The sequence below is a fragment of the Salvelinus namaycush genome, chromosome 42 (assembly GCF_016432855.1).
Source record: "Salvelinus namaycush isolate Seneca chromosome 42, SaNama_1.0, whole genome shotgun sequence".
NCBI lineage: Eukaryota > Metazoa > Chordata > Actinopteri > Salmoniformes > Salmonidae > Salvelinus > Salvelinus namaycush.
This window is the reverse complement of record NC_052348.1, coordinates 16,138,849-16,166,132: the sequence shown is the minus strand read 5'-3', so window position 1 is coordinate 16,166,132 and position 27,284 is coordinate 16,138,849. Positions and strand designations below refer to the sequence as shown.

Genomic DNA, 27,284 nt, shown 5'->3' with positions numbered 1-27,284 from the left:
GTTGGTCCCCCCTTTGCTGCTATAACAGCCTCCACTCTTCTGTGAAGGCTTTCCACTAGATGTTGGAACATTGCTGCGGGGACTTGCTTCCATTCAGCCACAAGAACATTAGTGAGGTCGGGCATTGATGTTGGGCGATCAGGCCTGGATCACAGTCGGTGTTCCAATTCATCCCAAAAGTGTTTGATGGGGTTGAGGTCAGGGCCAGTCAAGTTCTTCCACACCGATCTCGACAAACCATTTCGATATGGACCTCGCTTTATGCACAGTGGCATTGTCATGCTGAAACAGTAAAGCGCCTTCTTAAAACTGTTGCCACAAAGTTGCAAGCACAGAATCGTCTAGAATGTCATTGTATGCTGTAGCGTTAAGATTTCCCTTCACTGGAACTAAGGGGCCTTGCCCAAACCATATAAAACAGCCCCAGACCATTATTCCTCCTCCACCAAACTTTACAGTTGGCATTATGCATTGTGGCAGAAAGCATTCTCCTGGCATCCGCCAAATACAGATTTGTCCGTCAGACTACCAGATGGTGACGCGTGATTAATCACTCCAGAGAATGCGTTTCCACTGCTCCAGAGTCCAATGGCGATGAGCTTTCCACCACTCCAGCCAGCGCTTAGCATTGCGCATGGGGATCTTAGGCTTGTGTGCGGCTGCTCGGCCATGGGAACCCATTTCATGAAGCTCCCTACAAACAGTTATTGTGCTGACGTTGCTTCCAGAGGCAGTTTGGAACTCGGTAGTGAGTGTTGCAACCGAGGACAGATGATTTCTACTCGCTACGCGCTTCAGCACTCGGTCCCGTTCTGTGAGCTTGTGTGGCCTACCACTTTGCTGCTGAGCTGTTGTTGCTCCTAGATGTTTACACTTCATAATAACAGCACTTACAGTTGACCGGGGCAGCTCTAGCAGGGCAGAAATTTGACGGACTGACTTGTTGGAAAGGTGACATCCTATGACGGTGCAAACAATGAAAGTCACTGAGCTCTTCAGTAAGGCCATTCTACTACTGATGTTTGTATATGGAGATTGCATGGCTGTGTGCTCGATTTTACACCTGTCAGCAACAGGTGTGGCTGAAATAACTGAATACACTAATTTGAAGGGTTGTCCACATACTTTTGTATATAGTGTATATGGTGCTGAAAGGTTCCTCCTCCCATCTCTCTGTCTGTGGCACCAATAGAATGTATATTTATACCTGCTGTTATTAGAACTAGGGCCTAACTACAGGTCCAGACCAGCCACTTCATGGAGACCCGCTCCACAGCAATGTACTCTCCACAGTACTGTGTGGGTTGGGGAGTGTGTTTGGTATCTACTGTTGTCAGGGAATGTTTTTCTACACACTCACACACACACACAGGTGGAGAGACCTTTAGCAAGTGGTTATGCATTAAGGAGAAAGATTTATTGAGAAACAATTCCCTTGGTTTTGTGCAGAGGAGTTTAAACTTTTTAATAGCCCAGAGTTTCTAACACATTATCTGTGTGGACTCAGCCATGTAGTGTGTGTACGTGCGTGTGCACCTGTCCGTGGTGTGAATGCACGGCATATTATTTAGTGCTGTCAGTTAGTGCCCACTCCCTCATCCCCAGGTGCAGCCCATCATGCTGAATAATCCCAGTATGTATTATACATGACTCCATTTATAGCCCTAGATAGTCATTTACTCAGGCTAATTAGGTTGTTCCCTATTCTTAGCCATGGAGGCTTGCTCTCTCATTTTGGAAGAGCAAGGCGTGTGCCAGGCCAGGTGTGTAATCAGTTTGGCATCAGAGCTGCGCTGTTGGAGACGAGGGTTTGTCCTCCATAGATCTCATCTCATAGAATATCCACCAGTGTATCCCTCCTCTCCTTGTACTAGAGTGATGGCTGAGGCCTACACCTCACCACCACTCCTCTCCTTGGGGAAAAACATTGAGCCAGGTCCTCAGAGGAACAGGAGTAGTGGAGCGTAACGTCTGGATACTGCTGAGAAAATCTGATCTGGAGCTGCGTCAGTTTTCAGTGTTGTCCCTTTATCTTCCCTTTCTCTTTCTCGCTCTCTCTCTTTTCTCTTTCGCTCCCTCTTCCTCTCTCTATCGCATTATCTATTCATCTTTCTCCCTTCATTCTCTCTCCTCTTTCACTCTCTGCTTTCTCCCCCTCTCTATCTATCCCACCACTCTCTCTCTCTCTCTTCCCCCTCTCTCTCCCTCCCTAGCCCTCTCCACCCAGCAGGGGTAGATGAGTTTTAGGGTCTGCGTAGACTAGAACAGTGGGAGTCAAAGCAAAGCTGCTCTGTGCGGTAGGTACTATAGGTAGGTTATCTCTGCTCATCACTGACAGAGCCCCCTATAGCCCTGACAAGTACATCATTTATGATACAGTATTTGATAAGAGTGCAAATGATCCACAATGTGTAGAAAGTAATACCGGGGAAAAATGTTAATTCAATACCAGAGGTAATAAGCACCGATGCACACGGGGTGTGATATATTGCCGTGGTTAACCGTGAAGTGTTTTTCACACTGAGACTGTGTGTGTGTGGACCAGGGTGTATGAGCTGTGAATAATGAGTTTCAGAGCTCATATTTCAGCCCACTGCCTGTTGTTATTCATTATGAAGAGAAGTTGTACTCATGCAAAGATGAGAGGGGGAACAAAAATATTGTGGACCAGAATCTTCTATAAGATCTCTTCCCACCCCCCAAAAGACGGGTGAGACTAATAAAGAGTGCTTTTTTCCAAACAATCCTCCATCCTTTATCGGCTCGCATTAATCCATAATTGATACCGGCCTCCACAGAAGCCTCTGGCTAAATGGAAACAGGCTCTCCCCACGTGGACAGTTCCTTTCTTTAGTCTAGTTTTCCAATTGTTTCTTTAGTCTTGTTTTATCACATGGTGTGTCTGTGTTGTCCTTTGCAGCGCTCCCTCTAGAGTAAGTAACCAATACAAGCACACAGAGTAGTACCCTCCAAGTGTTTCAAGAACAAAGAATACATTTGGAATTTGTATGCAGTGCTTCCTCCTCAGAAATGCAAAACAGCCAACAACAACATTTCTCTGGTCTGGTTGGCAGGAAGGACTTCCATCTTTATCACATTACTACAAGGAGGAGGGCTAGCTTCCAAGATGGCCGACGATAAAAAGGCAGAAGGATGCCTCGGAATGTGTTCCCAATATGTGGCTAGTAGCTTCTACTCTTAATCTCTTCTTTTCCGCTGGCGCTGCACGTGCTGAAGTCGCTGGCGGTCTTGGTGGTATTGCTGTTGTCGGCCATTCTACTTCTGATACTTTGCCTATACTGACCTCACTACACCATTTTACAGGGATTTCCCTTCACTGGTATAATAGGTTTAACGAGATGCTGCCATGTTGTTGGAATGAAAACCTGAATCTACAGTATGTCTCCAGGACAAAAGACTAAGGAACCCTGGCTTAAAGAGTTGCATCTAACATTCCAGCACTCTGGTCCTCCTATAAGTACCTGTCTTCTAGTTCCCCGACGTGACTGGAACGATGCCTCCAGATAGTCATGCCAAAGACGGGCCAACCCAGGCCAGGGTACTGCAGGGCCCCAGTGTGGTGGGGGGAGGAGAGGCGCTCCGGCGCTACGTTGGCAGCCAAACAACAGGAGGATTAAGGGCCCTTAAATCTCTAGGCTGCAGTGTGTTTCTCAGGAGCCCTTCCAACTCTCCCTGGAAATGCCTGGCTGAGGTGATCTGAAGCCTTCTGCCTCGACCACAGAATGAGAGAGGAGCGTATACAAACACTTTGCGGTTTTATAGTTAGGTAAATGTCAGAATCCACAGAGAAAAGCCAAGCTGTGACGTGGATGTGAAGGAGCAGGTGGTATATGTTAGAGCTGTGATGGATTACAGCAGTCAGCCTGCCACCATACATTTGATGTGGACTTAATGTAACGTTAGGGGACGTTCATCCCGAAAGAATGGTCGTTAATCGCTCTTTAGCGGTGGATTTGCTATAATTCGAATCTTAAGTCTTGGAAGAGGCTGTCTCGCACATTGAACAGATTCTGTTGTACGTGGCCGAATCAACATGTATTATATTTAGAGAGTTAGGACAACCTTTACAATGTTATATATTTTGTTCTAGTTCTCGACATTCAGATAGTTACATAGCATTGTTTAAATATTCCGCCTGTAATGTTAATGGGGAGTTAACATGGCTGCCATAGAATGTTGAAGTGTCATGTAAATGCTTCATAATGCAGAAACCTCATTGGCCCAACTCTCTAAATACATGGCCCTGGTCCAACCTACTCCCAACTAAACGTGGTTCCTGGTGCTCAAGTCCACCTACCATAGAATGTCTTAGCTCTCAGTCCAAGAGGCTCTCCTCAGAGTTATCAACATCTACTAATCCAGTGTTTACCAAACCTCTCCTCGAGTACCCCAACCATGCCGCTTATCTGGTGTATTTCAGACGGTACTAACACTCCGGAATCAATTTGTCAACTGATCAACTAACACTGTACTAATGGATATCGACTTGAAGTGGGCCCCCAGGACAAGGATATTAGGAAAACAGTCTGCTACAGTAGAGTCCCAGAGGTTCTCTCTCTGTCTGTTTCACTTCATCTCTCTCTCTCTCCGTCTGTTTCACTTCATCTCTCTCTCTCTCCGTCTGTTTCACTTCATCTCTCTCTCTCTGTCTGTTTCACTCCATCTCTCTCTCTCTGTCTGTTTCACTTCATCTCTCTCTCTCTGTCTGTTTCACTCCATCTCTCTCTCTCTGTCTGTTTCACTCCATCTCTCTCTCTCTGTCTGTTTCACTTCATCTCTCTCTCTCTGTCTGTTTCACTTCATCTCTCTCTCTCTGTCTGTTTCACTCCATCTCTCAATTCAATTCAATTGACTTTATTGACATGGCAAGTTCATTATTACTTACATTGTCAAAGTATACATATCGAAAAATAAAAATCTAATATATATGTATATATATACAAAATATATATATATTTATATATAAATAAATGGTGGAACCAACAGTAATAATAATAGTAGTAGTGGACATGGGATTACCATTAACAGCAACTACAACAACAATATTAATCAGAACAACAATATATTAAATCAATGGTAGTAGACCAGTGTCAACATGACTTGAGAAGACATATGACCTGGTATGAAAGACAAAACAAAACTAAGGTAAATGGGAAATATTATCAACATTACTTTGCATTTTTCACTGGCTGTCCCTCAGGTTGTGGCAGGAGGACACATATTTGGCTGCCAAAACTGCACATTTTGGCTTTTCACCCAATAAATATTTGATTTTTTCTTCATCTTTTATAGTTTCAAATTCTTTGTATTGAGTTATAATTTTGGGAAAGAAATATGCTCTTAGGTCTGAGTATTTGTCACAGTGTAGTAGGAAATGCACCTCTGTCTCTACCTCTCCCCTGGAGCAGAGTGAGCACAGCCTGTCCTCTCTGGGCAGCCAGGTTTGTCTGTGACGACCGGTCTCTATAGCCAGACTGTGCTCACTGAGTCTGTACCTAGTCAATGTTTTCCTCAGTTTTCTATCAGTCACAGTGGTCAGATAGTCTGCCACCATGTACTGTCTGTTTAGAGCCAAATAGCATTGAAGTTTACTTTGATTTTTTGTGGTGTCTTTCCAATAGGTGATATATTTTTCTTTTTGTTTTGTGATGATTTGGTTGGGCCAGATTTTCTGAGGGCTGTCCCGAGGCTCTATGGGGTTGGTTTGGGTTGGTGAACTGAGCCTCAGAACTAGCTGGCTGAGGGGACTCTTCTCTGGTTTCATCTCTTGACATTGTAGAGCTGTGTGATGGAATGTTTTGGGGTCACTTGTTTTTAGATGGTTGTAATATTTGATGGCTCTTTTTTCTATTCGAATGAGGAGGGGGTATTGGCCCAATTCTGCCCTACATGCGTTATTTGGAGTTTTTCTTTGTACTTGCAATACAGTCTTGCAAAACTCTGCATGCAATATTTCAATTGGATGTTTGTCCCATTTGGTAAATTCATTATTAGAGAGTGGACCCCATACTTCACTGCCATATAGAGCAATTGGTTCTATAACTGATTGAAAAATTTTGAGCCAGATTCTAATTGGAATTTCAATTTTGATGTTCCTTTTAATGGCATAGAATGCTCTTCTTGCTTTGTCTCTCAGCTCATTCACAGCCATGTGAAAGCTACCTGTGTTGCTGATATTTAGTCCTAGATATGTGTAGTTTTTGGTGTGTTCTAATAGAACTGTGTCCAAATAGAATTTATATTTGTCATCCTTATTTCCCGACCTTTTTTGGAATATCATTATATTTGTTTTTTTTAGGTTAACGGTCAGAGCCCAGGTCTGACAGAACCTGTGAAGACGATCTAGGTGCTGCTGTAACCCCTCTTTAGTGGGAGACAGCAGCACCAGGTCATCTGCGTACAGCAGACACTTGATTTCAGTGTTGTGTAGGGTGATACCAGGTGCTGCCGATTCTTCTAATATTTTTGCCAATTCATTAATGTAGATGTTAAATAATGTTGGACTTATTGGGCAGCCCTGTTTCACTCCACGCCCCTGAGAGAAGAAGTCTGTTTGCTTGTTGCCAATTTTAACCGCACATTTGTTTTTAGTGTACATTGATTTAATAAAATCATATGTTTTCCCTCCAATACCACTTTCTATTAGTTTATAAAAAAGACCTTCGTGCCAAATTGAATCAAATGCTTTCTTGAAATCTACAAAACACGAGTAGATTTTGCCTTTGTTTTGGTTAACTTGTTTATCAATTAGAGTGTGGAGGGTGTAAATGTGGTCTGTTGTACGATAATTTTTTAGAAATCCAATCTGGCTTCTGCTCAGGACGTTGTGTTCGTCAAGGAAATGATGTAGTCTGCTATTTTATCTCTCTCTCTCTGTCTGTTTCACTTCATCTCTCTCTCTCTGTCTGTTTCACTTCATCTCTCTCTCTCTGTCTGTTTCACTCCATCTCTCTCTCTCTGTCTGTTTCACTCCATCTCTCTCTCTCTGTCTGTTTCACTTCATCTCTCTCTCTCTGTCTGTTTCACTTCATCTCTCTCTCTCTGTCTGTTTCACTCCATCTCTCTCTCTCTGTCTGTTTCACTTCATCTCTCTCTCTCTGTCTGTTTCACTTCATCTCTCTCTCTCTGTCTGTTTCACTCCATCTCTCTCTCTCTGTCTGTTTCACTCCATCTCTCTCTCTCTGTCTCTTTCACTTCATCTCTCTCTCTCTGTCTCTTTCACTTCATCTCTCTCTCTCTGTCTCTTTCACTCCATCTCTTTCTCTCCATCGCTTTCTCTCTCTCCGTCTGTTTCACTTCATCTCTCTCTCTCCATCTCTTTCACTCCATCTCTTTCACTCCATCTCTTTCTCTCCATCTCTCTCTCTCTCTGTCTGTTTCACTTCATCTCTCTCTCTCTCCATCTCTTTCACTTCATCTCTCTCTCTCCGTCTCTTTCACTCCATCTCTTTCTCTCCATCTCTTTCACTTCATCTCTCTCTCTCCGTCTCTTTCACTCCATCTCTTTCTCTCCATCTCTTTCACTTCATCTCTCTCTCTCCATCTCTTTCACTCCATCTCTCTCTCCATCTTTCACTCCATCTCTCTCTCTCTCCATCTCTTTCTCTCCATCGCTCTCTCTCTCTCCATCTGTTTCACTCCATCTCTCTCTCTCCATCTCTTTCACTCCATCTCTCTCTCTCCGTCACTTTCACTCCATCTCTCTCTCCATCTCTTTCTCTCCATCGCTCTCTCTCTTGCTCTCTCTCTGTCTCCACCCAGCATCCTCTAACCACTCCTCTGGTAATGTGTATTGAGATGCAGAGCGTCACGGTTTACCTGCTCAATGGGAAACCCGGTCCGTCCGTGCCTCCACTGCTAAACGACTCAAAAGTTTGTTTACTCCACACGTTCAGCATCAAACGGCTTCTTTAACTAGTTAATCAGTGAGTTTTTATTTTCTTCTCCAAACGGTTCGGTTTGTTTTCCCTATTGACTCAGGGTTAGGTTTGCTAGATGTTTTCCAATGAGGTGTATCGTACCGTGATGATGCGATGGATGCAGAGAAAGAGGGTGTTCTGATTGGGTAATTTTTAACAAATTTGTGTGACCGTGTGTGTGTGTGCCTGTGTTTTAACGTGTGTGTGAATGCGTGTGCCTGTGTTTTAACGTGTGTGTGTGTGTGTCTCCAGGTGGCCCTCCATGCGTGTGGCGTTGCGACAGACATGGTGGTAGAGCAGTGTATCCAGGCGGGAGCGACCTTCGTGGTCAGCCCCTGCTGCTACGGCTTCATCCAGAACACACTGAAGTTCACCTTCCCCAGGAGGTCTGTCTGCCTGTCTGTCTCAATGCATGTATTTCTGCCTGTCTCTCTGTCTCAATGTCTGTCTGTCGGTCTGTCTGAGTTGTCTTTATCTTGTGCCTCCTTACCCATCTTCTTCTGTTATCTTTATCGACTGTATCTCCCACCATTTCTGCCTCTCTCTCGCTCCATCGTTCTCTCCATCTTCATTTGTACCTCTCTGCCTCCTCTATCTGCGTTGGTCTCTGGCTTATGTTTTCTTCCACAGCATCTACGACTTCTGTGTCACCCTGCTCTCTCATTCAGTCCATTCAATCAGCATTAGGAGAATGATCTTTCAGTACAGGGCTGCTGTCACAAAATGACAGAGTAAAAAAACTACTGCATAACCAAATAAGTTGGCGAACACGAATCACTGATCACTCCGAAAATGTCTTCTGCTCATTTCATTCTGGGGCCGGAGCCGAACTTATGTGTTTGATGCCTTGATATTTTCCTAGGCTGAGGTATGATCCGAAGAGTGTGAAATGTGCTTGAGGGCATGAACACGAGGGAGAGGGAGAGAAATGTAGGAGCTAGTTTATTGTGCTGTTGTTCCTGTTGCCATGACAGCACTCTGACTGACTGGTTTGTGAAGTGGCTGGTATGAGAACTAGGAGGAAGGATACATGACATGTTGACAACACAAAGGCATCAATGACCACAAAACATGGTATTCTAAAGAGAGAATGCACTGAAGGTTGTGCTATATCACTGCTACTGGCATAGCTAAAGGCTGTTACTAGATATGAGGTGGGCCCTGTAGCAGTGTCAGTATTCATGCTACTCTGCACTACACCACAGCCTTAACTAGTTCATCCTCAGGTTATGGTCCCGAAGACAAACTTCACCAAGAGTCAACATACCAAGTTTAAATTCCCAAGTGCAGTCTGCAGAATACCTGAGTTTTTTTATATTCAGCACCTGCTCTGGAGCTTTGGATGTGTGTACATCATTTTTACAGTACCTAGCTATGGAGTATGTGACCGAGAGGCAATAGCCGGCCAAGTGAAACATTAGAGTCCTCAACTGAGTGGTCTGACTGCCCGTGACATGACCTTTGACGTCTTCAGTGCCATGTTGATTATTAGCTAGCTTTAAGCTCTTTCTCGCTACTCTTTAACATCACAATCAAACTGCCTGTTTCCCAGGACATCGGATAAAGAACTTGCTCAAAATGAGCTTTGTTTTTTTGTCACGTATGGAGTTTATCATCAGAAGATAGTTTATGTCATGACTTATCAAGACAAAAGAAGATGGACTTAGTATGTGAATGTCAGTGTGAACAATAGACACTAGTACAATGCACTACAAATAGTTTTCCCACAGAAAAGCACAACGTGCAGATTTACTGAAAAGTTTTTACACTTTAATCGTCTTTTCTCTGACCATTATTCCCAAAATATCTCACTTCTTTCAAATTCTTTTTTGCAGCAAAAGGTTTCTGGAGACACTGAGTTACAAGGTAGGTTCACTTCATTTCAAATGAGCGCTAGATTTCCCACGCAATCTATTATTTGTTTGGATGCATATCAGCAGCGAAGATTGAACTAAGTCAGATTTAATTTGTCTTTTTTATTTATGGTAATTGCGAACAGTGTTCTCCTACACAGGCTACAACAGTTTTGACCCCTCAGTTATAAAGCATACGGTAATAATTTACACTCATGCTGAAACCTGTTGCTCCCTTGCCAGGAATTACAAGAGGTTATTTAAATATATATATATATATATCATTACTAAAACCTAATAGACTCCGGAAGAGCCCTGTTTTAGATGCAAAACACGTGCATGGTTTAATTTCAAGTGTAGTCCTAGTCATGTTCTTTTCCATTCGCTGACTCTTTGCAGAGAGAGAGGAGGGGAGGTAGAGAGAGGAGGGGAGGTAGAGAGAGGAGGGGAGGTAGAGAGAGGAGGGGAGGTAGAGAGAGCGAGAAGGGGAGAGAGCGAGAGGAGGGGAGGTAGACCTCATCTGACCTCAGAAATAGCTCTCCTGTTGATTTATCCTGAATGTATCCTGGGAACTAAAGCCAGCTTTTACAGGAACTACATCGCTACAATACCACTAATACTAATAATCATTTATAAAACTTTTACAGCGCTGTTCATTACATAAAGAAATGTCAAGGCGCTGTAAAGCAACGGCAACAAAAAAACAAGCAATTTCAAAACAACAACATCATTAGTCATCATGAGTAGATCGACGGTCAAGAGACTGAATGTTGAGAAAGTTCATGTCTTGATTGAGGTCAGCGGAGGTTCAAATAATATTCCAAATGTACATTTTAGTCATTTAGCAGATGTACTTGTCCTCTGTGGGAATCGAACCCATAACCCTGTTGTTGCAAGCGCAATGCTCTACCAACTGAGCCACACAGGAGGACAGATGCATCCTTAGTTCACTCCCTTCCTTGGAGTCATCAATATTTGGTAGGTAAAAGCAAGGCTCTATGTCAGATCAGTGATTACTTCAAGGAAGGCAGGATGCCTTTTCAGAGTATCAGAACAGGGCCTAAGTCTTATCACTTGACACCGACAGTGCACTGAACTGGTAGGAGATGATGACATCATAATATCTTAATGATGTATGGCAGGGTTCCCCCACTGGCGGCCCGCATGCCGAATTTGGCCCGCATTAGATTTTATTTGGCCCCCCAAGTTTTCTGGGGGAAAAAATACATTTTTTTTTTTGTTGGACTTAAGACTGTAAAAACAACAGCAAATCAGCTCCAAGTGATTTTAATTTTGGAAATCTGTTCCAAATTATTCCCACGCATAATAGAGAGACATTCACTATATATACAAAAGTATTAGGACACCCCTTCAAATTAGGGGATTCGACTATTTCAGCCACACAAACATTGGCAGTAGAATGGCCTTACTGAGGAGCTCACCGTTATAGGATGCCACCTTTTCAACAAGTCAGTTTGTCAAATGTCTGCCCTGCTAGAGTTGCCCTGGTCAACTGTAAGTGCTGTTATTATGAAGTGGAAACCTTTAGGAGCAACAGCGTCTCAGATGTGATGTTGTAGGCCACACAAGCTCACAGAACGGGGCCGCCAAGTGCTGAAGCGCGTATTGCGTAAAAATCATCTGTCCTCGGTTGCAACCCTCACTACCGAGTTCCAAACTGCCTCTGGAAGAAACATCAGCACAACAACTGTTTGTCGGGAGCTTCATGAAATGGTTTTCCACAGCCAAGCAGCCGAGCACAAGCCTAAGATCACCATGTGCAATGCCAAGCGCCGGCTGGAGTGGTGTAATGCTCGTCGCTATTGGACTCTGAAGAAGTGGAAACACGTTCTCTGGACTGATGAATCACACTTCACCGCCTGGCAGTCCAACGGACTAATCTGGGTTTGGCAAGTACCAGAAGAACGCTACCTGCCTCAATGCATAGTGCCAACTGTAAAGTTCGGTGGATGAGGAATAATAGTCTGGGGCTGTTTTTCATGGTTCGGGCTAGGCCCTTTAGTTCCAATGAAGGGAAATCTTAACCCTACAGCATACAATGACATTCTAGATGATTCTGTGCTTCCAACTTTGTGGCAACAGTTTGGGGAAGGCCCTTTCCTGTTTCAGCATGACAATGCCGCCTTGCACAAAGCGAGGTCCATACAGAAATAGTTTGTCGAGATCGGTGTGGAAGAACTTGACTGGCCTGCACAAAGCCCCATCGAACACCTTTGAGATGAATTAGAGTTCCGACTGCGAGCCTGAGATGAAATTAGAGTTCCGGCCTAATCGCCCAACATCAGTGCCCAACCTCACTAATGCTCTTGTGGCTAAATGGAAGCAAGTCCCTGCAGCAATATCTAGTGGAAAGCCTTCCCAGAATAGTTTGAATTGTTTTATGTTTTAAATGTAACCTTTATTTAACTAGGCAAGGGAGTTAAGAACAAATTCTTATTTACAATGACAGCCTCCTGAGAACAGTGGGTTAACTGCCTTGTTCAGGGGCAGAATGACAGATTCCCAACGCTCTAACCACTAGGCTACCTGCCGCCCCAGAGCGGAGGCTGTTATTACTTACTTACTTCCTGACTTTATTGTTCCCATGGGGAAATGTTGTTGCAGTGTCATGTACATGTTTAAAGTGGTGTTTAAATACAAAACAAAATTGCCAATACAACTTTCATAACAGTTACATACCAATAAAACAGGGGTACAGGGGGTGGCTTGGGTCTGAAATTATTTTGTCAGCCTTGCGGAGGGCCCTGACCTTAAAGATCTCATCCAGGCCTGTCTGTTTGACTCCAAGTACCTTGCTTGCTGTGGTGTTAATCCTTCTCAGCATATTTCTGTAGCTGACAGTGGCATTGCCAAACCAACAAACAATACAAAAAGTTAAAATACTTTCAATGAAAGATTTGTAAAACAGAGTCAGTATAGTACAGTCAACATTAAAAGATCCCAGCTTTTTGAGAAAGTACCGTCTCTGTTGGCTCTTTTTGTAGATCAGGTCTGTACATTTACTCCACTGGAGCTTATTGTCCAAGAGGACACCCAGGTATTTGTATTCCTCTACAATCTCTATATTCTGACCTCTGATAGATGTTGCAGAGGTAGGCGTTGTACACTTCCTGAAGTCTATGCACATCTCTTTGGTCTTGTTGGTATTGAGAACCAAGTGTGATTCCTCACACCACTCTACAAAGTCATCTAGGACCGGGCCATGATGTTCCTCGTCATCATGCAACAGGCTGATCAAGGCAGTGTCATCAGCGAACTTAACAAGGTGTCTGTCAGGATGGGAACTAGTACAACTATTAGTTATAGCAGCAAAGGGGGGACCAACTCCAAATGAATGCTTTTGGAATGAGATGTTGGACCAGCAGGTGTCCACATACTTTAGGCCATGTGCTGTATGTGATAATAAACAAATGTAAGCAAGGTTTGAAATGATCATGTTTTAGTCAAATATACACTACCTTTCAAAAGTTTGGGGTCACTTAGAAATGTCCTTGTTTTTGAAAGAAAATTTAAAAAATTGTCCATTAAAATAACGTAAAATTGACGCCTCACAAGTCCTCAACTGGCAGCTTCATTAAATAGTACCCGCAAAACACCAGTCTCAATGTCATCAGTGAAGAGGCGACTCCGGGAGGCTGACCTTCTAGGCAGAGTTGCAAAGAAAAAGCCATATCTCAGACTGGCCAATAAAAAGAAAAGATTAAGATGGGCAAAAGAACACAGACACTGAACAGAGGAACTCTGCCTAGAAGGCCAGCATCCCGGAGTCTCCTCTTCACTGTTGATGTTGAGACTGATGTTGTGCGGGTACTATTTAATGACGTTGCCAGTTGAGGACGAGTGAGCCATTTGTTTGTCAAACTAGACATTCTAATGTACTTGTCCTCTTGCTCAGTTGTGCACCGGGGCCTCCCACCCCTCTTTCTATTCTGGTTAGTACCAGTTTACGCTGTTCTGTGAAGGGAGTAGTACACAGCGTTGTATGAGATCTTCAGTTTCTTGGCAATTTCTCGCATGGAATAGCCTTCATTTCTCTGAACAAGAAGAGACTGATGAGTTTCAGAAGAAAGTTATTTTTCTCAAAAAAAAGCCATTTTGAGGCTGTATTCGAACCCACAAATGCTGATGCTGCAGAAACTTGTCTAACGAAGGTCAGTTTAATTGCTTCTTTAATCAGAACAACAGTTTTCAGCTATGCTAACTTCGCAAAAGTATTTTCTAATTATTAATTAGCCTTTTAAAATTATAAACTTTGATTTAGTTAACACAACGTGCCATTGGAACACAGGAGTGATGGTTGCTGATAATGGGCCTCTGTATGCCTATGTAGATATTCCATAACAAAATCAGCCGTTTCCAGCTACAATAGTCATTTACAACATTAACAATGTCTACACTGTATTTCTGATCAATTTGATGTTATTTTAATAGACAAAAATGTTGCTTTTCTTTCAAAAACAAGGACATTTCTAAGTGACCCCAAACTTTTGAATGGTAGTGTATCTGCTTGTGCTTCTTGCAGTACATTTTATAGTCTACAAATTATGTGTAATTGTCTTCCGGACCCCTGACCATCTACTCAAGAACAAAATCGTCCCGCAACTGATTCTAGTCAATGATCCCTGATGTATGGCCTCAATACTCACTACACTACCTGCTATAGGGCCTCGCCATGACAACTGGAATGTGACAGTTGATGTGTCTGAAAACTGACTACTACCAGTATATTTTGGTAATGGTCTATTCTCTGCAGGAAATCCAATGTCTTAAAAGATTTGGTTTACAGTTGAAAGAATAATTTTTCTCCCCATCTTAAAATACTGCTTGTGTATTTTGCAGTGAATTTAGGGTATTTGGTGGTGGAAAGTCGTGTGTGTCATTTATCTCTGTTTTTTTCTGTCTAGTTTGAAAGAAACTTTGACAAAGAAATTTGACCACATAGTTGATCGCATAATTGCAGTCTGGAAAGAGAAATCAATATTCCATTTTAAGCAACCGGATTCATTTTCCGGCATGTTCTCTCTCTCTCTTAACCTCCCTCTGTGCAGAATCATCACAATATGAATAACGATTCTATTCTATTTCATTTTCAATGAATTCCTTTAGTCAAATCAAATCACATTTTATTAGTCAGATGCACCGAATGCTTACTTACGAGCCCCTAACCAACAATGCAGTTAAAAAAAATACAGATAAGAAAAATAAATAAAAGTAACAAGTAACTAAAGAGCAGTAGTAAAATAACAATAGTGAGACTATATACAGGGGGGTACTGGTACAGAGTCAATGTGCGGCGGCGGTGGAAAAGAGGGGGGGGTGCAAATAGTCTGGGTAGCTATTTGATTAGGTGTTCAGGAGTCTTATGGCTTGGGGGTAGATGCTGTTTAGAAGCCCTTCGGACCTAGACTTGGCGCTCCGGTACTGCTTGCCGTGCGGTAGAAGAGAGAACAGTCTATGACTAGGGTGGCTGGAGTCTTTGACAATTTTTAGGGCCTTCCTCTGACACCACCTGGTATAGAGGTCCTGGATGGCAGGAAGCTTGGCCCCAGTGATGTACTGGGCCGTACGCGCTACCCTCTGTAGTGCCTTGCGGTCGGAGGCCGAGCAGTTGCCGTACCAGGCAGTGATGCAACCAGTCAGGATGCTCTCAATGATGCAGCTGTAAATCCTTTTGAGGATCTGAGGACCCATTCCAAATCTTTTCAGTGTCCTGAAGGGGAATAGGTTTTGTCGTGCCCTCTTCATGACTGTCTTGGTGTGCTTGGACCATGTTAGTTTGTTGGTGATGTGGACATCAAGGAACTTGAAGCTCTCAACCTGCTCCACTGCAGTCACGTCGATGAGAATGGGGGCGTGCTCGGTCCTCTTTTTCCTGTAGTCCACAATCATCTCCTTTGTCTTGATCATGTTGAGGGAGAGGTTGTTGTCCTGGTACCACACGGCCAGGTGTCTGACCTCCTCCCTTTAGGCTGTCTCGTCGTTGTCGGTGATCAGGCCTACCACTGTTGTGTCATCGGCAAATTTAATGATGATGTTGGAGTCGTGCCTGGCCGTGCAGTCATGTGTGAACAGGGAATACAGGAGGGGACTGAGCACGCACCCCTGAGGGCCCCTGTGTTGAGGATCAGCATGGCGGATGTGTTGTTATCTAGCTGTAGTCAATGAATAGCATTCTCACATAGGTGTTCCTTTTGTCCAGGTGGGAAAGGGCAGTGTGGAGTGCAATAGAGATTGCATCATCTGTTGATCTGTTGGGGCGGTATGCAAATTGGAGTGGGTCTAGGGTTTCTGGGATAATGGTGTTGATGTGAGCCATGACCAGCCTTTCGAAGCACTTCATGGCTACAGACGTGAGTGCTACGGGTCGGTAGTCGTTTAGGCAGATTACCATAGTGTTCTTGAGCACAAGCACTATGGTGGTCTTCTTAAAACATGTTGGTATTACAGACTCGGACAGGGAGAGGTTGAAAATGTCAGTGAAGACACTTGCCAGTTGGTCAGTGCATGATCACAGTACACGTCCTGGTAACCCGTCTGGCCTGGTGAATGTTGACCAGTTTATAGGTCTTACTCACATCGGCTGCGGAGAGCGTGATCACACAGTCTTCTAGAACAGCTGGTGCTCTCATGCATGTTTCAGTGTTATTTGCCTCGAAGCGAGCATAGAGGTAATTTAGCTCCTCTGGTAGGCTCGTGTCACCGGCAGCACTTGGCTGTGCTTCCCTTTGTAGTCTGTAATGGTTTGCAAGGCTTGCCACATCCGACGAGCGTCAGAGTCGGTGTTGTATGATTCAATCTTAGTCCTGTATTGACGCTTTGCCTGTTTGATGGTTCGTCGTAGGGCATAGCGGGATTTCTTATAAACTTCCGGGTTAGGGTCCCGCTCCTTGAAAGCGGCAGCTCTAGCCTTTAGCTCAGTGCGGATGTTGCCTGTGATCCATGGCTTCTGGTTGGGGTATGTACGTACGGTCACTGTGGGGACAACATCATCGATGCACTTATTGATGAAGCCAACGACTGATGTAGTGTACTCCTCAATGCCATTGGAGGAATCCCGGAACATATTCCAGTCTGTGCTAGCAAAACAGTCCTGTAGCTTAGCATCTGCTTACTCTGACCACTTTTTTATTGATCTAGTCACTGGTGCTTCCTTTAGTGTTTTGCTCCTCGTCTTAGCGAAGAGAGGCTGTATTACTGTGACTACGTTATTTCCACTCTAAAACCCTGATGAAGGCTAAAGGCCAAAATTAAGATTTTTTTTTAATCAACTTCAGTTGTCCTCAGAGTTGCTGAATTTCCTCTTCACCTCACTCTAAAACCTTAGGCCAGTGGCTGTGGTGGTGGCTAACAGAAACCAATATGGCATTTCACTGCTACTGTAACACAGTGAACCAACCAATCACAGTCTCGGGTGTGCACTCTTTCCCCCCTGAGCTAGTTGAACAGACTGACAGCGGAGCGCCATGACAGATAGCCTTCCGCGGCTGTAATACAACGCTAATGATGTGAGGTATTGGTGCTTGGCGCTGAGTCATAGTGGTTAAACCTTGGCTAGGACGGTACTGTCCTGATCCTTCCACAGTGAAGAATGGAATCACTTAGAGCTAGAGGATAACTAGTGTTTTCCTGTGGTTGGGGTTTTTACCGTAGGGTTGTAGAAAAAGGGGTGTAGAAGATGACAAGATGGTGAATAAAGAAAGACATGAGAAGATCCCTACTGTTCTCTGGGTTTTGGTGTTTTTACCTTCTGGGGAAGAAAAATTAGGAAGTGGTAAGAGCAGGAAGGAGACTCATTCTCCCAGAGGTCAGAGATGTGGCTCTAATGATGTACAGTATGGCTTTATACAGAGACTTTCAGGAAAGCCTGGAACGAACATTCTACTGCTGGGGTTGGTTGAAGTCTGTGTAAATAAAACATTTAATAAATATGCCATTTAGCAGATGCTTTTATTCAAAGCAACTTAGTCATGTGTGCATATATTGGTGTGTCAGCTGATGAGTTTTAGCTGTAGCTGTGTGTGGTTTGAGTTAACATTCTCTCTCTGTGCTCTCCCTCCATCTGTCTTTCTGTTCTCCCTCCATCTGTCTTTCTGTTCTCCCTCCATCTGTCTTTCTGTTCTCCCTCCATCTGTCTTTCTGTTCTCCCTCCATCTCTCTTTCTGTTCTCCCTCCATCTCTCTTTCTGTTCTCCCTCCATCTCTCTTTCTGTTCTCCCTCCATCTCTCTTTCTGTTCTCCCTCCATCTCTCTTTCTGTTCTCCCTCCATCTCTCTCTCTGTGCTCTCCCTCCATCTCTCTGTTCTCCCTCCATCTCTCTTTCTGTTCTCCCTCCATCTCTCTTTCTGTTCTCCATCCATCTCTCTTTCTGTTCTCCCTCCATCTCTCTCTCTGTGCTCTCCCTCCATCTCTCTGTTCTCCCTCCATCTCTCTGTTCTCCATCCATCTCTCTTTCTGTTCTCCCTCCATCTCTCTCTCTGTGCTCTCCCTCCATCTCTCTGTTCTCCCTCCATCTCTCTCTCTCTCTCTCTCTGCTCTCCCTCCATCTCTCTCTCTTCTTCCTCCATCTCTCTTTCTGTTCTCCCTCCATCTCTCTTTCTCTTCTCCCTCCATCCCTCTCTCTGTGCTCTCCCTCCATCTCTCTCTCTGCTCTCCATCTCTCTCTCTTCTCCCTCCACCTCTCTCTGTGCTCTCCCTCCACCTCTCTCTGTGCTCTCCCTCCATCTCTCTTTCTGTTCTCCCTCCATCTCTCTTTCTGTTCTCCATCCATCCATCCATCCCTCTCTCTGTGCTCTCCCTCCATCTCTCTCTCTCTGCTCTCCCTCCATCTCTCTCTGTGCTCTCCCTCCATCTCTCTCTGTGCTCTCCCTCCATCTCTCTCTGTGCTCTCCCTCCATCTCTCTCTGTGCTCTCCCTCCATCTCTCTCTCTCTCTCTCTGCTCTCCCTCCATCTCTCTCTCTTCTCCCTCCACCTCTCTCTCTGTGCTCTCCCTCCATCTCTCTTTCTGTTCTCCCTCCATCTCTCTCTCTCTTCTCCCTCCATCTCTCTCTCTTCTCCATCCACCTCTCTTTCTGTTCTCCCTCCATCTCTCTTTCTGTTCTCCATCCATCCCCCTCTCTGTGCTCTCCCTCCATCTCTCTTTCTGTTCTCCCTCCATCTCTCTTTCTGTTCTCCCTCCATCTCTCTTTCTGTTCTCCCTCCATCTCTCTCTCTCTTCTCCCTCCATCTCTCTCTCTTCTCCCTCCACCTCTCTTTCTGTTCTCCCTCCACCTCTCTTTCTGTTCTCCCTCCATCTCTCTTTCTGTTCTCCATCCATCCCTCTCTCTGTGCTCTCCCTCCATCTCTCTTTCTGTTCTCCACCCATCCATCTCTCTCTGTGCTCTCCCTCCATCTCTCTCTGTGCTCTCCCTCCATCTCTCTCTCTCTGCTCTCCCTCCATCTCTCTCTTCTCCCTCCACCTCTCTCTGTGCTCTCCCTCCATCTCTCTTTCTGTTCTCCCTCCATCTCTCTCTCTCTTCTCCCTCCATCTCTCTCTCTGTGCTCTCCCTCCCTCCATCTCTCTCTCTGGTCTCCCTCCATCTCTCTCTCTGTTCTCCCTCCATTTAGGAGCACATGATCCTCTGCCGCTTCGCAGACCAGACGGCTGTCCAGCTGCCTTCAGAACGACGCTTAATAGGTGACAGACACACTGTCACTCACACACACACATTGTGATTGACCCCCAAATAAATGAGCACCTTTTAACACAAACAGGCCACTAATGTCATTTGGCGCCGATTCATGTTGACCGCAAAGTCAAAGGGGATATTATTGTATATCTCCATCAAACTGATACTCCCTTCAGTACCTGGGTCCGTATTTAAAAAGTGCCTCTCAGTAGGCTTGTTGCCCCCTGTCCATAGAATCTTATTCATCGTGATTTTAAAGGCAAAACATATCCTATACCAGCACATTCAATACTTGTGAATAATTAGTGAAGGTACTCCCCGTTGTGTTTTCACTTTGAACCGCCCTCGTACGTTCCCTACCTGACACTTCCTGTCATAGAAGATTCCGCTGACGGGGTGCTGCCGCCGCCATGACACCCCTTCCTCAACCTCTCCTCAACTCACACTTACCATCTTTGATCTTATTCCTTATTCCCCGAGCCCGTCAGATCTGAGCGTCGGTCCGTCTGAGACTCTTGAGTGCTGTAGACGCGTTTGTTGTCTGTCTGGGTCTGCTTCAGAGCCACTGAGCAGCGTAATGCGGTTAGTGGGCTTTTGCCTTTAAAGCAAGCTTTGATAGGAGAGTGCCAGTGGAAGTGATCCCAAAGTCTTAATAGGCAAGAAGAGAGTTGTTGGTACTGAAGAGGCCGGTCTAGGAAGCGTCTGCAGTAGAATGTTGAGAATGAGGGTCATATAAGGAAAGATGAACAGATCCTGGTGGAATGTCTTCATGTCTTATTCCGCCTCAATAAACTGATTTAAAGGCTGCTACAGTACAGAAGAGGCCTACGGGTGTTATCCACAAAGGACTCACTTTGTTTATCCATAGTAATATGAAAGCAAATTCTAAGAATGATTAGAACAAAGACAATTCTACTGTGAGACAGGGGAACATTCTGTCAGTTGTTTTAGTTATGTACTGTCTCTGTGCACTGCAATTCACCTCTTAGTTGCCAGTGTGTGGAATATAAATTAACTCCATTATTGTTCTATCAGTGACATCATCACTGTGGTCTTTGACCCCTCTCCTCCAGGTAAACAGTGCATGGGCCTGGTGGACCTGGACCGCTCCTGGGCAGCAGAGACTCATGGGTACTCTGTCAGGGTGATGACCATGGAGCCAGACAGCTGCTCCCCCAAGAACAACATGCTGGTGGGTGTTGCTGGAGGCGGGGCTGGAGGCGGGGCTGGAGGGGACAACTATGCCACACAGTAAACCAGAGGCATGTCAGTTGGCACTCAAAGGAAGGTCAAAAAACAAAAGGAACTACCTCGACTTGTCCAATAAGAAGACAGATTTACGTTTGTTGTTGCAAAATGTTTCGCTACGGTTTGCCCTAATGATCACGACCCAGGGTTGTGTTCAGTCGGGAGAAATGTCTTGAAACCAAGTGAATCAGGGAGGGAGGGACTTGTCCAATAAGAAGAACATAGAATAGGACCCAACATAGTCAGTTTCAAACTGAGAATACAGCACTGTAAGGAAACAAAAAGCATCAGTCGCTGGACCAAGATACTAAGTCAAATCAATCATCTCGGAGGAGTTGAGGGATTTGTCTTGAGATCAGAGAAGAATGAATCACCCTGGTTGAATTGATGATGATGATATTTGACCTACAATCAAGAAAAAGCCCTTTAGACCCTTTTCCCTGATGATGATCTGGGGCAGGTGTCCAAGTGTTTAGTTCTCTTGGAATGGTTTTATGGGTATTGGAACTGAGCAATGTCTTTATTTTATCCCTTAAATGAGTTTTAATGAGCGGGCAATTATGTGGATATTGAAGTAATAAACACACTGGAACTTGAGTATATTCCAAAAGTCTTGTAAAATGTTTATTTTTAACCATTTACTTTGCTCTATTACTTCATCCACATCAGGGCTCGCAACTGTTGATTTGATATACATTTAGGTCACTGCATTATGTAGCTGGATTGACAATTTAGTTCTGTTTCAAACTTTAGCTCTGTTTCAAAAGTGTCTTAACTCGTAAAGCCTGCTTCTTACCATTTCTATTTTTTGCCAAAATTGTGGCCATTCTTGTCTGCTCCAACAGGATTTACATTAAGTCAAATGAATGTTCCTACCTCAAACAGGGGAAAAATAAATTGATCATATTTCCACATGCCATTTTTTGCTAATTGTATGAATAGCGATTCTGTAATAGTGCTCGGCCTTCTCCCGTCTCTCCTAACCAATAATCAGGTATTACAAGAAGAAAAACTAAAGAAAACTTGCTCAAAAAATCCCTGTCCTGCTTAGTTTTTAAATTATTCATTCTTATCTGGAAGCCGTCCATGTGAGACATTCAATGCTTTTCTTTGTTCTATTTCATGTTGTATATAAAGGTTCAGAATTTGATCAAAGCAAGCATAACTCTCAAACAGGGCTCATGCAGCATTTACCATGATTCCTCAAGGATTATTTTGCCTTGTGCCAGTGAAAAAAGGCTGTATTTTACATATCCTAATACATCAACAGCATCTATGAATTTTTCATGAAGGCTTGGCTGTTGGAAAGGTCAGCGTGCTGGATGGAGTGCACTCTGTTGCTTCTAGAGACTAGTAGAGGGAGAAACCACAAAAAACATTCGTTGTAATGATATATTATATATACACTCCCTAAAGCTGTTTATTCTCGCAGTTGGTAGTTTATATGTGATGTCCATGCCAGAGGAGGCTGGTGGGAGGAGCTGTAGAAGGACGGGCTCATTGTAACAACTGAAATGGCATATAAGGAACGGAGTCAAACGTGGTTTCCATATGTTTGATAACGTTCAATTTATTCCATTTAAACCATTACAATGAGCCCGTCCTCCTATAGCTCATCCCACCATCCTCCTCTGGTCCATGCACCTTATTCGTTGTGCCCGGGGCCTACGCCTTACAGAATTCCTTGAAAGGGCTTGAGATGAGAACATGGAGGTACTAGAATGGAATCTCACCCAGCCTCATTGTTCCACTAAGGGTTCTGACACTTCCAAGGCTTCCAATCTTCAGCTCCTCATCTGAATTCCGCAAGCAGAGTCAATCTATCCCGGGGTGAACGGCTAGAGACACTGCTCTCATCCAGGGGGATGGGATTATTTCAAAGGGAAACGGCTCCTTCCCCTAACTGCTGCCCGACCTTCAGCGCCTGCAGCTCTGCCCAAGTGTGCATGACGGAAATGCATATAGGCAGCAAGAGAGAGTAGTGGGGAATGGCCAGGCTAATCGTGCATTAGGGAAGGATACTGAAGTGCCGAGCAGGTAGAGGCAACCGGCCTTAGCCAACTACGCTCATAAGGGAATGGAGAGTGTTGGCTGTCGGCTGTGTGTACGTGCGTGCATTTGCTCAGAGAGAGTGGTTTGGCTGATGTGTGTGTGTGTGTGTGAAGGTAAAAGCGAAGCTTGAGCTTATTTCGCAGTTAATGAGCCTGCTGGGAGGATTTTGTTCCCGTTTCCAATCTATTTGTTTGTGGCCCTCTCTCTGCTTGGTGTAGGAGGGATGTATATTAATCATCATAGATCATTGTGTTCTAGTACAGCAGAGGTCCTGCCACCCTGGGGTTCGTTCAGGATCATTAAAGTCCTGTAGGCGTTTTAAAAACGTTCCACACCGTTCAACATAACCGACAAGGTTGAGTAATTGGTTGCTAAAACGCTCTGTTTAAATTAGAAGTTAGAACTAAGTGGTCTTATAGCTGTTTATTTTATTAACCACTGATTATTAACTATTTCTATTATAAACGTTCCCCTATTTCATTACACCCCGTATTGTTTATGATAGAGAGTGGAACAGTTTATGGCTCCATATTTGGTCTGTTGATATGAATTTCCCCCTATGACAAATACCAGGGCTTTATTTACGATGTCCTTGGTTATATTATTTGGCCCTGCTGGGCTGGCAGGCGTGTAGAGACTGAGGAAGAGGCAGGCACTGATATACAAGCTCCCGTTAAAATGGGCATGAAAGTAGTTCCAATCCAACCATGGACATTTCATACAGCTGCAGTTATTTTTAGAGGCTTTTATCTTCAGAGGATGAAACTCAAAAGTAACAAGTCCATATATTTTATTCTATGGAATACAGGCCAGCACCAGTAATTAACCTGTCTAGGTGTGAGTTGTTGCTTTTTGAATAGAAACCAAACAAATCTGAAATTCTAGTGATGAGTTCATTAAAAGGGACCAACAGGGTTCAATGTAACCAGACTACACCGCACTAGTTTTTTTGTGGAGTTTATTCAGGGAGGCCTAGTGCCTCAGTTTCTTCCTGTATGCTAGAGCAAGGCAGAAGATTCATGGCCTACTCAGGGACAGGGGCAATAGAGAGCCAATTCTACCATGTATCAAAAATAGCTACGACAAATAAGTCCTGAGGTAGTCTGAAATCGTTTTAAAACCTGTCTTGGAAAGTTTGGATGCGGACGGTGATATGTGTTAGTGATCTCATGCTGAATGTAGCTGCACCTTTCTACTATCAGTACAAGGTTCTTTTCTCATTGTAACATTTTATTTACTGATATGCCTTCTGAAAAACAGACGCTACTAGTAACTGCGTCACTGCTCAGAAGACGAGACAACTCTTCAATGAGAAACGGACAGATGAGTGCTCTCTCAAAGAGCGGCAGCGGAACTTCAGCTGGTTTCAAACCTGAACCACTCCCTCAACTAAAGAGCCAAATGCAGAGGGAAGCACACCTTACGGACATATAAACATCTCGTCACAAGTGTATGTGGGAGAGAGTGGAGGACTAGTAATCAGTGTGGAAATAGCAAGCTGATTGTATAATTGTTCATGTATTATATCAAATCCTCTCAGATCTCCAAAAGTGCATATGGTCTACACCCCTCAAACTCAACTCTGGACCTCGAAGCCATTTCCACTGCCTTTTTTCATTGTTCCCCTTAATCAAGGACTGATTTAGACCTGGAACACCAGGTGGGTGGAGTTAATTATTAGGTAGAACAGAAAACGAGCAGGGTCCAGACCTTGTAGGAGAGAGTGGAGTACCCCTGGTCTAGACTCTAGGGTTTGTTTTGGTATTGGGCCATAATGTCCACTAACTGGATCCTATGGTTGAACCATCTACACAGACTCTCTGGGTTTGTTTTGGTATTGGGCCATAATGTCCACTAACTGGATCCTATGGTTGAACCATCTACACAGACTCTCTGGGTTTGTTTTGGTATTGGGCCATAATGTCCACTAACTGGATCCTATGGTTGAACCATCTACACAGACTCTCTGGGTTTGAATGACATGAACAGCCAGACACATTCAACCATTTGTTTTGGTTACATGTTCAACCATGTTTCTATGAATAACAGATCAAGTTATTTCAACAGCTAACGGTACTTTCTATCTGGGTCATAATCAAGATATGTTCTGTAATGATATTGTAGCGAACGGCAGGGCATGGAAGCGAATCCAGGCCGCTGGCGTGAAAGGAAGTCACCCTACGCATTGTGCCAATAGGTTTAACCCACTTTGTGGGAATTGTAACATGTCTCATAAAGCGATTTTACCTTCCCCAAATGGGAAGGCACGTCCTTTGCTTCGAAATACTCAGCCACCTCACAGGTCTAGGCTGTGCATTCTGATGGCCTCGTGGCCGCCATCCCACTTCAGACACCAATGACGCAATTGGCGGGGCAGGGAAGCCAATAAGTCTAACCCACTTGGTGGGAATGGTAATGTGGCTCATATAGCGAGGATCACGACAGTATTGATATTGGACGTCGGGGCAGGGAAGCGAACCTGCATCGCTGGTGTGAAAGGCAAACACCCTACACATTGCACCAATAGGGAAAATCCACTTTGTGGGAATTGTAATGTGGCTCATATAGCGAGGATCAAGACAATATTGATATTGGATCAAAATGATGGTCTATGTCAGAATTGCTTGGTTAAACATGTTCCCCTCCTCTCTAAATAATTAAATAACTTAAAACAGCTGCCTAGGCTATAATTCAACTAACAAGCAACCATGATGATATGAAAAACAGTGGAGCAACACCTGTGACTACAAATGACATAGTGGGATACGTAGACTTCATTTAAACAGGCAGCCCAATTCTGCTCTTTTGCCCAATTATTGTCGAAACCTCTGATCTAGATACAAAAATGTACCATGGTGCTACAATGGTACTTTCACGTATACCATGGTATAGTCTGAATCATGGAAATGTACCATAGTTTTAGCCTTGAAATATGATTGTACCGCCAAGCACCTAAATAATCCCATGGTATTTCATCATGTAGACAATGGGTAATGGAATTACCATGGATTTAACCTGCATTATACATTCTACCATGGTAACGCACAACCATAATAGTACCATTGTGTTTTTTTCATTGTACTACTATGGTACATTTTTGTAAGTGCTGATTGGTCAAAAGATACAAAAATCCCTCCCAAGAAACAGGGATTTGTGGGATTGGTGAAAAAAGATGCCTATGTATGTGATTATATGGACATGATTAACACCCTTAAGACAATGGACAATATTGATTGGGAGATGCTTATGGCTCGCTTTGATGTTGAATCGCTCTATACAAACATCCCCCACCAGGCAGGCCTAGAAACGATGGTAGCTCTGGCACTCTGTCTTAGTCGAAGACCCAGTGGTACACTCCCTAACACTAACATGTTTGAAAATGAAATGTTCATTCAACAAAAGGGAACTGCTGTGGGTATTAAAATGGCGCTGAATTATGCCCATCTGTATGTGGGGTTGTTTGAGAATAATTGTTATTTTCAGCCCTAACAGTCCATTCTTGGGCTAAATCAAGCTCTGGAAACGCTTCATTGATGACTCAGCTCTTCTATTCTATGGCACAGCAGAGGAACTTCATCAATTCCACTCCATCAATACAAGCAGTGAGCATCTGAAATTCACACTCACCTTTCATGCAGATGTAACAAGTTTTCTGGACATTTTCACAAAGGGAGGGGGTGGCTTTAGCACGGACCTATACAGGAAGCCTACGGAGAGGGATTTTCAGGAAATTTTCCATGGGAAGTTGAGGCTGGGAATTTTGCTTAAATTCATCAAAAAAGTTAGCTTATAACAGTGAACCTTTTTTGTGGGATACACATAAGGCAATTCTAGGTCTTGTGGCATATTTTGGTTAAACTATCCCCAACTCAATGGAATTGCAACCCTCTGCATGCACAGTGCATTCTTCCATTACATGTACAGCTGATTCTCAAGATCTTGCACACTAATGAGATGCATTTGAGCCCACACTACTACACTGTCTGAGCCAAGGACTACATGCTTTCTGGTAAGTTTTGATTACAATACTGGGTGGGGTGAATATATTTTATATGACATACATGCTTTTTTGTTAACTAATAAATAGTAGTCTACAGAAAAGTGTGTTTTAAATCATTTCTAACTTGTTAACAATTTCTGCTAGTTAGTTTTTGCTACCATGTGGGTTTTAGCTTGCTTGAGCCTGCTAACTGCGCAGTGTTAATTCACCTGTTTCCATACATGTTTCATTTTAAAACATGTATCTTACAAAGGAGTTGTTTTAATCTAACTGCTTAACTATTTATCTGTACAGGGAATTGTATTTATTTATTTTTACTTTTTTTTTTTATAGTCTTTACAGGAAAATGTCACGGGCACTATCTGATGTGTGGAGACTTCACTGCAGCTAATGTACAAGGAAAAGCCTTGTACATTTGCAAATAATGTGCCAAATCATATGGGAAGAATGCAACAAAGATGCAGAATCATCTGGGCAAGTGCATAAAGTTCCCTCAGCACTCACA

The 27,284-nt window shown here is 43.8% G+C and overlaps 1 protein-coding gene across 2 annotated transcripts in view; it reads left to right on the top strand.

Annotated features, from left to right (window-relative positions):
* The window catches only part of gstcd (glutathione S-transferase, C-terminal domain containing), a 62,396-nt gene extending 40,755 nt beyond the window's left edge, over positions 1 to 21,641 (top strand). The window contains exons 10-13 of one of the 2 annotated variants that reach the window (XM_038981834.1): positions 8,193 to 8,326; positions 9,776 to 9,806; positions 19,418 to 19,487; positions 20,553 to 21,641. In XM_038981834.1, the coding sequence (XP_038837762.1) occupies positions 8,193 to 8,326; positions 9,776 to 9,806; positions 19,418 to 19,487; positions 20,553 to 20,734 (417 nt within the window). In that variant the 3' untranslated portion in view covers positions 20,735 to 21,641. The remainder of the gene's footprint in view (positions 1 to 8,192; positions 8,327 to 9,775; positions 9,807 to 19,417; positions 19,488 to 20,552) is intronic. The other variant, XM_038981833.1, reaches the window with a different exon arrangement.
* The last annotated feature ends 5,643 nt before the right edge of the window (positions 21,642 to 27,284 follow it).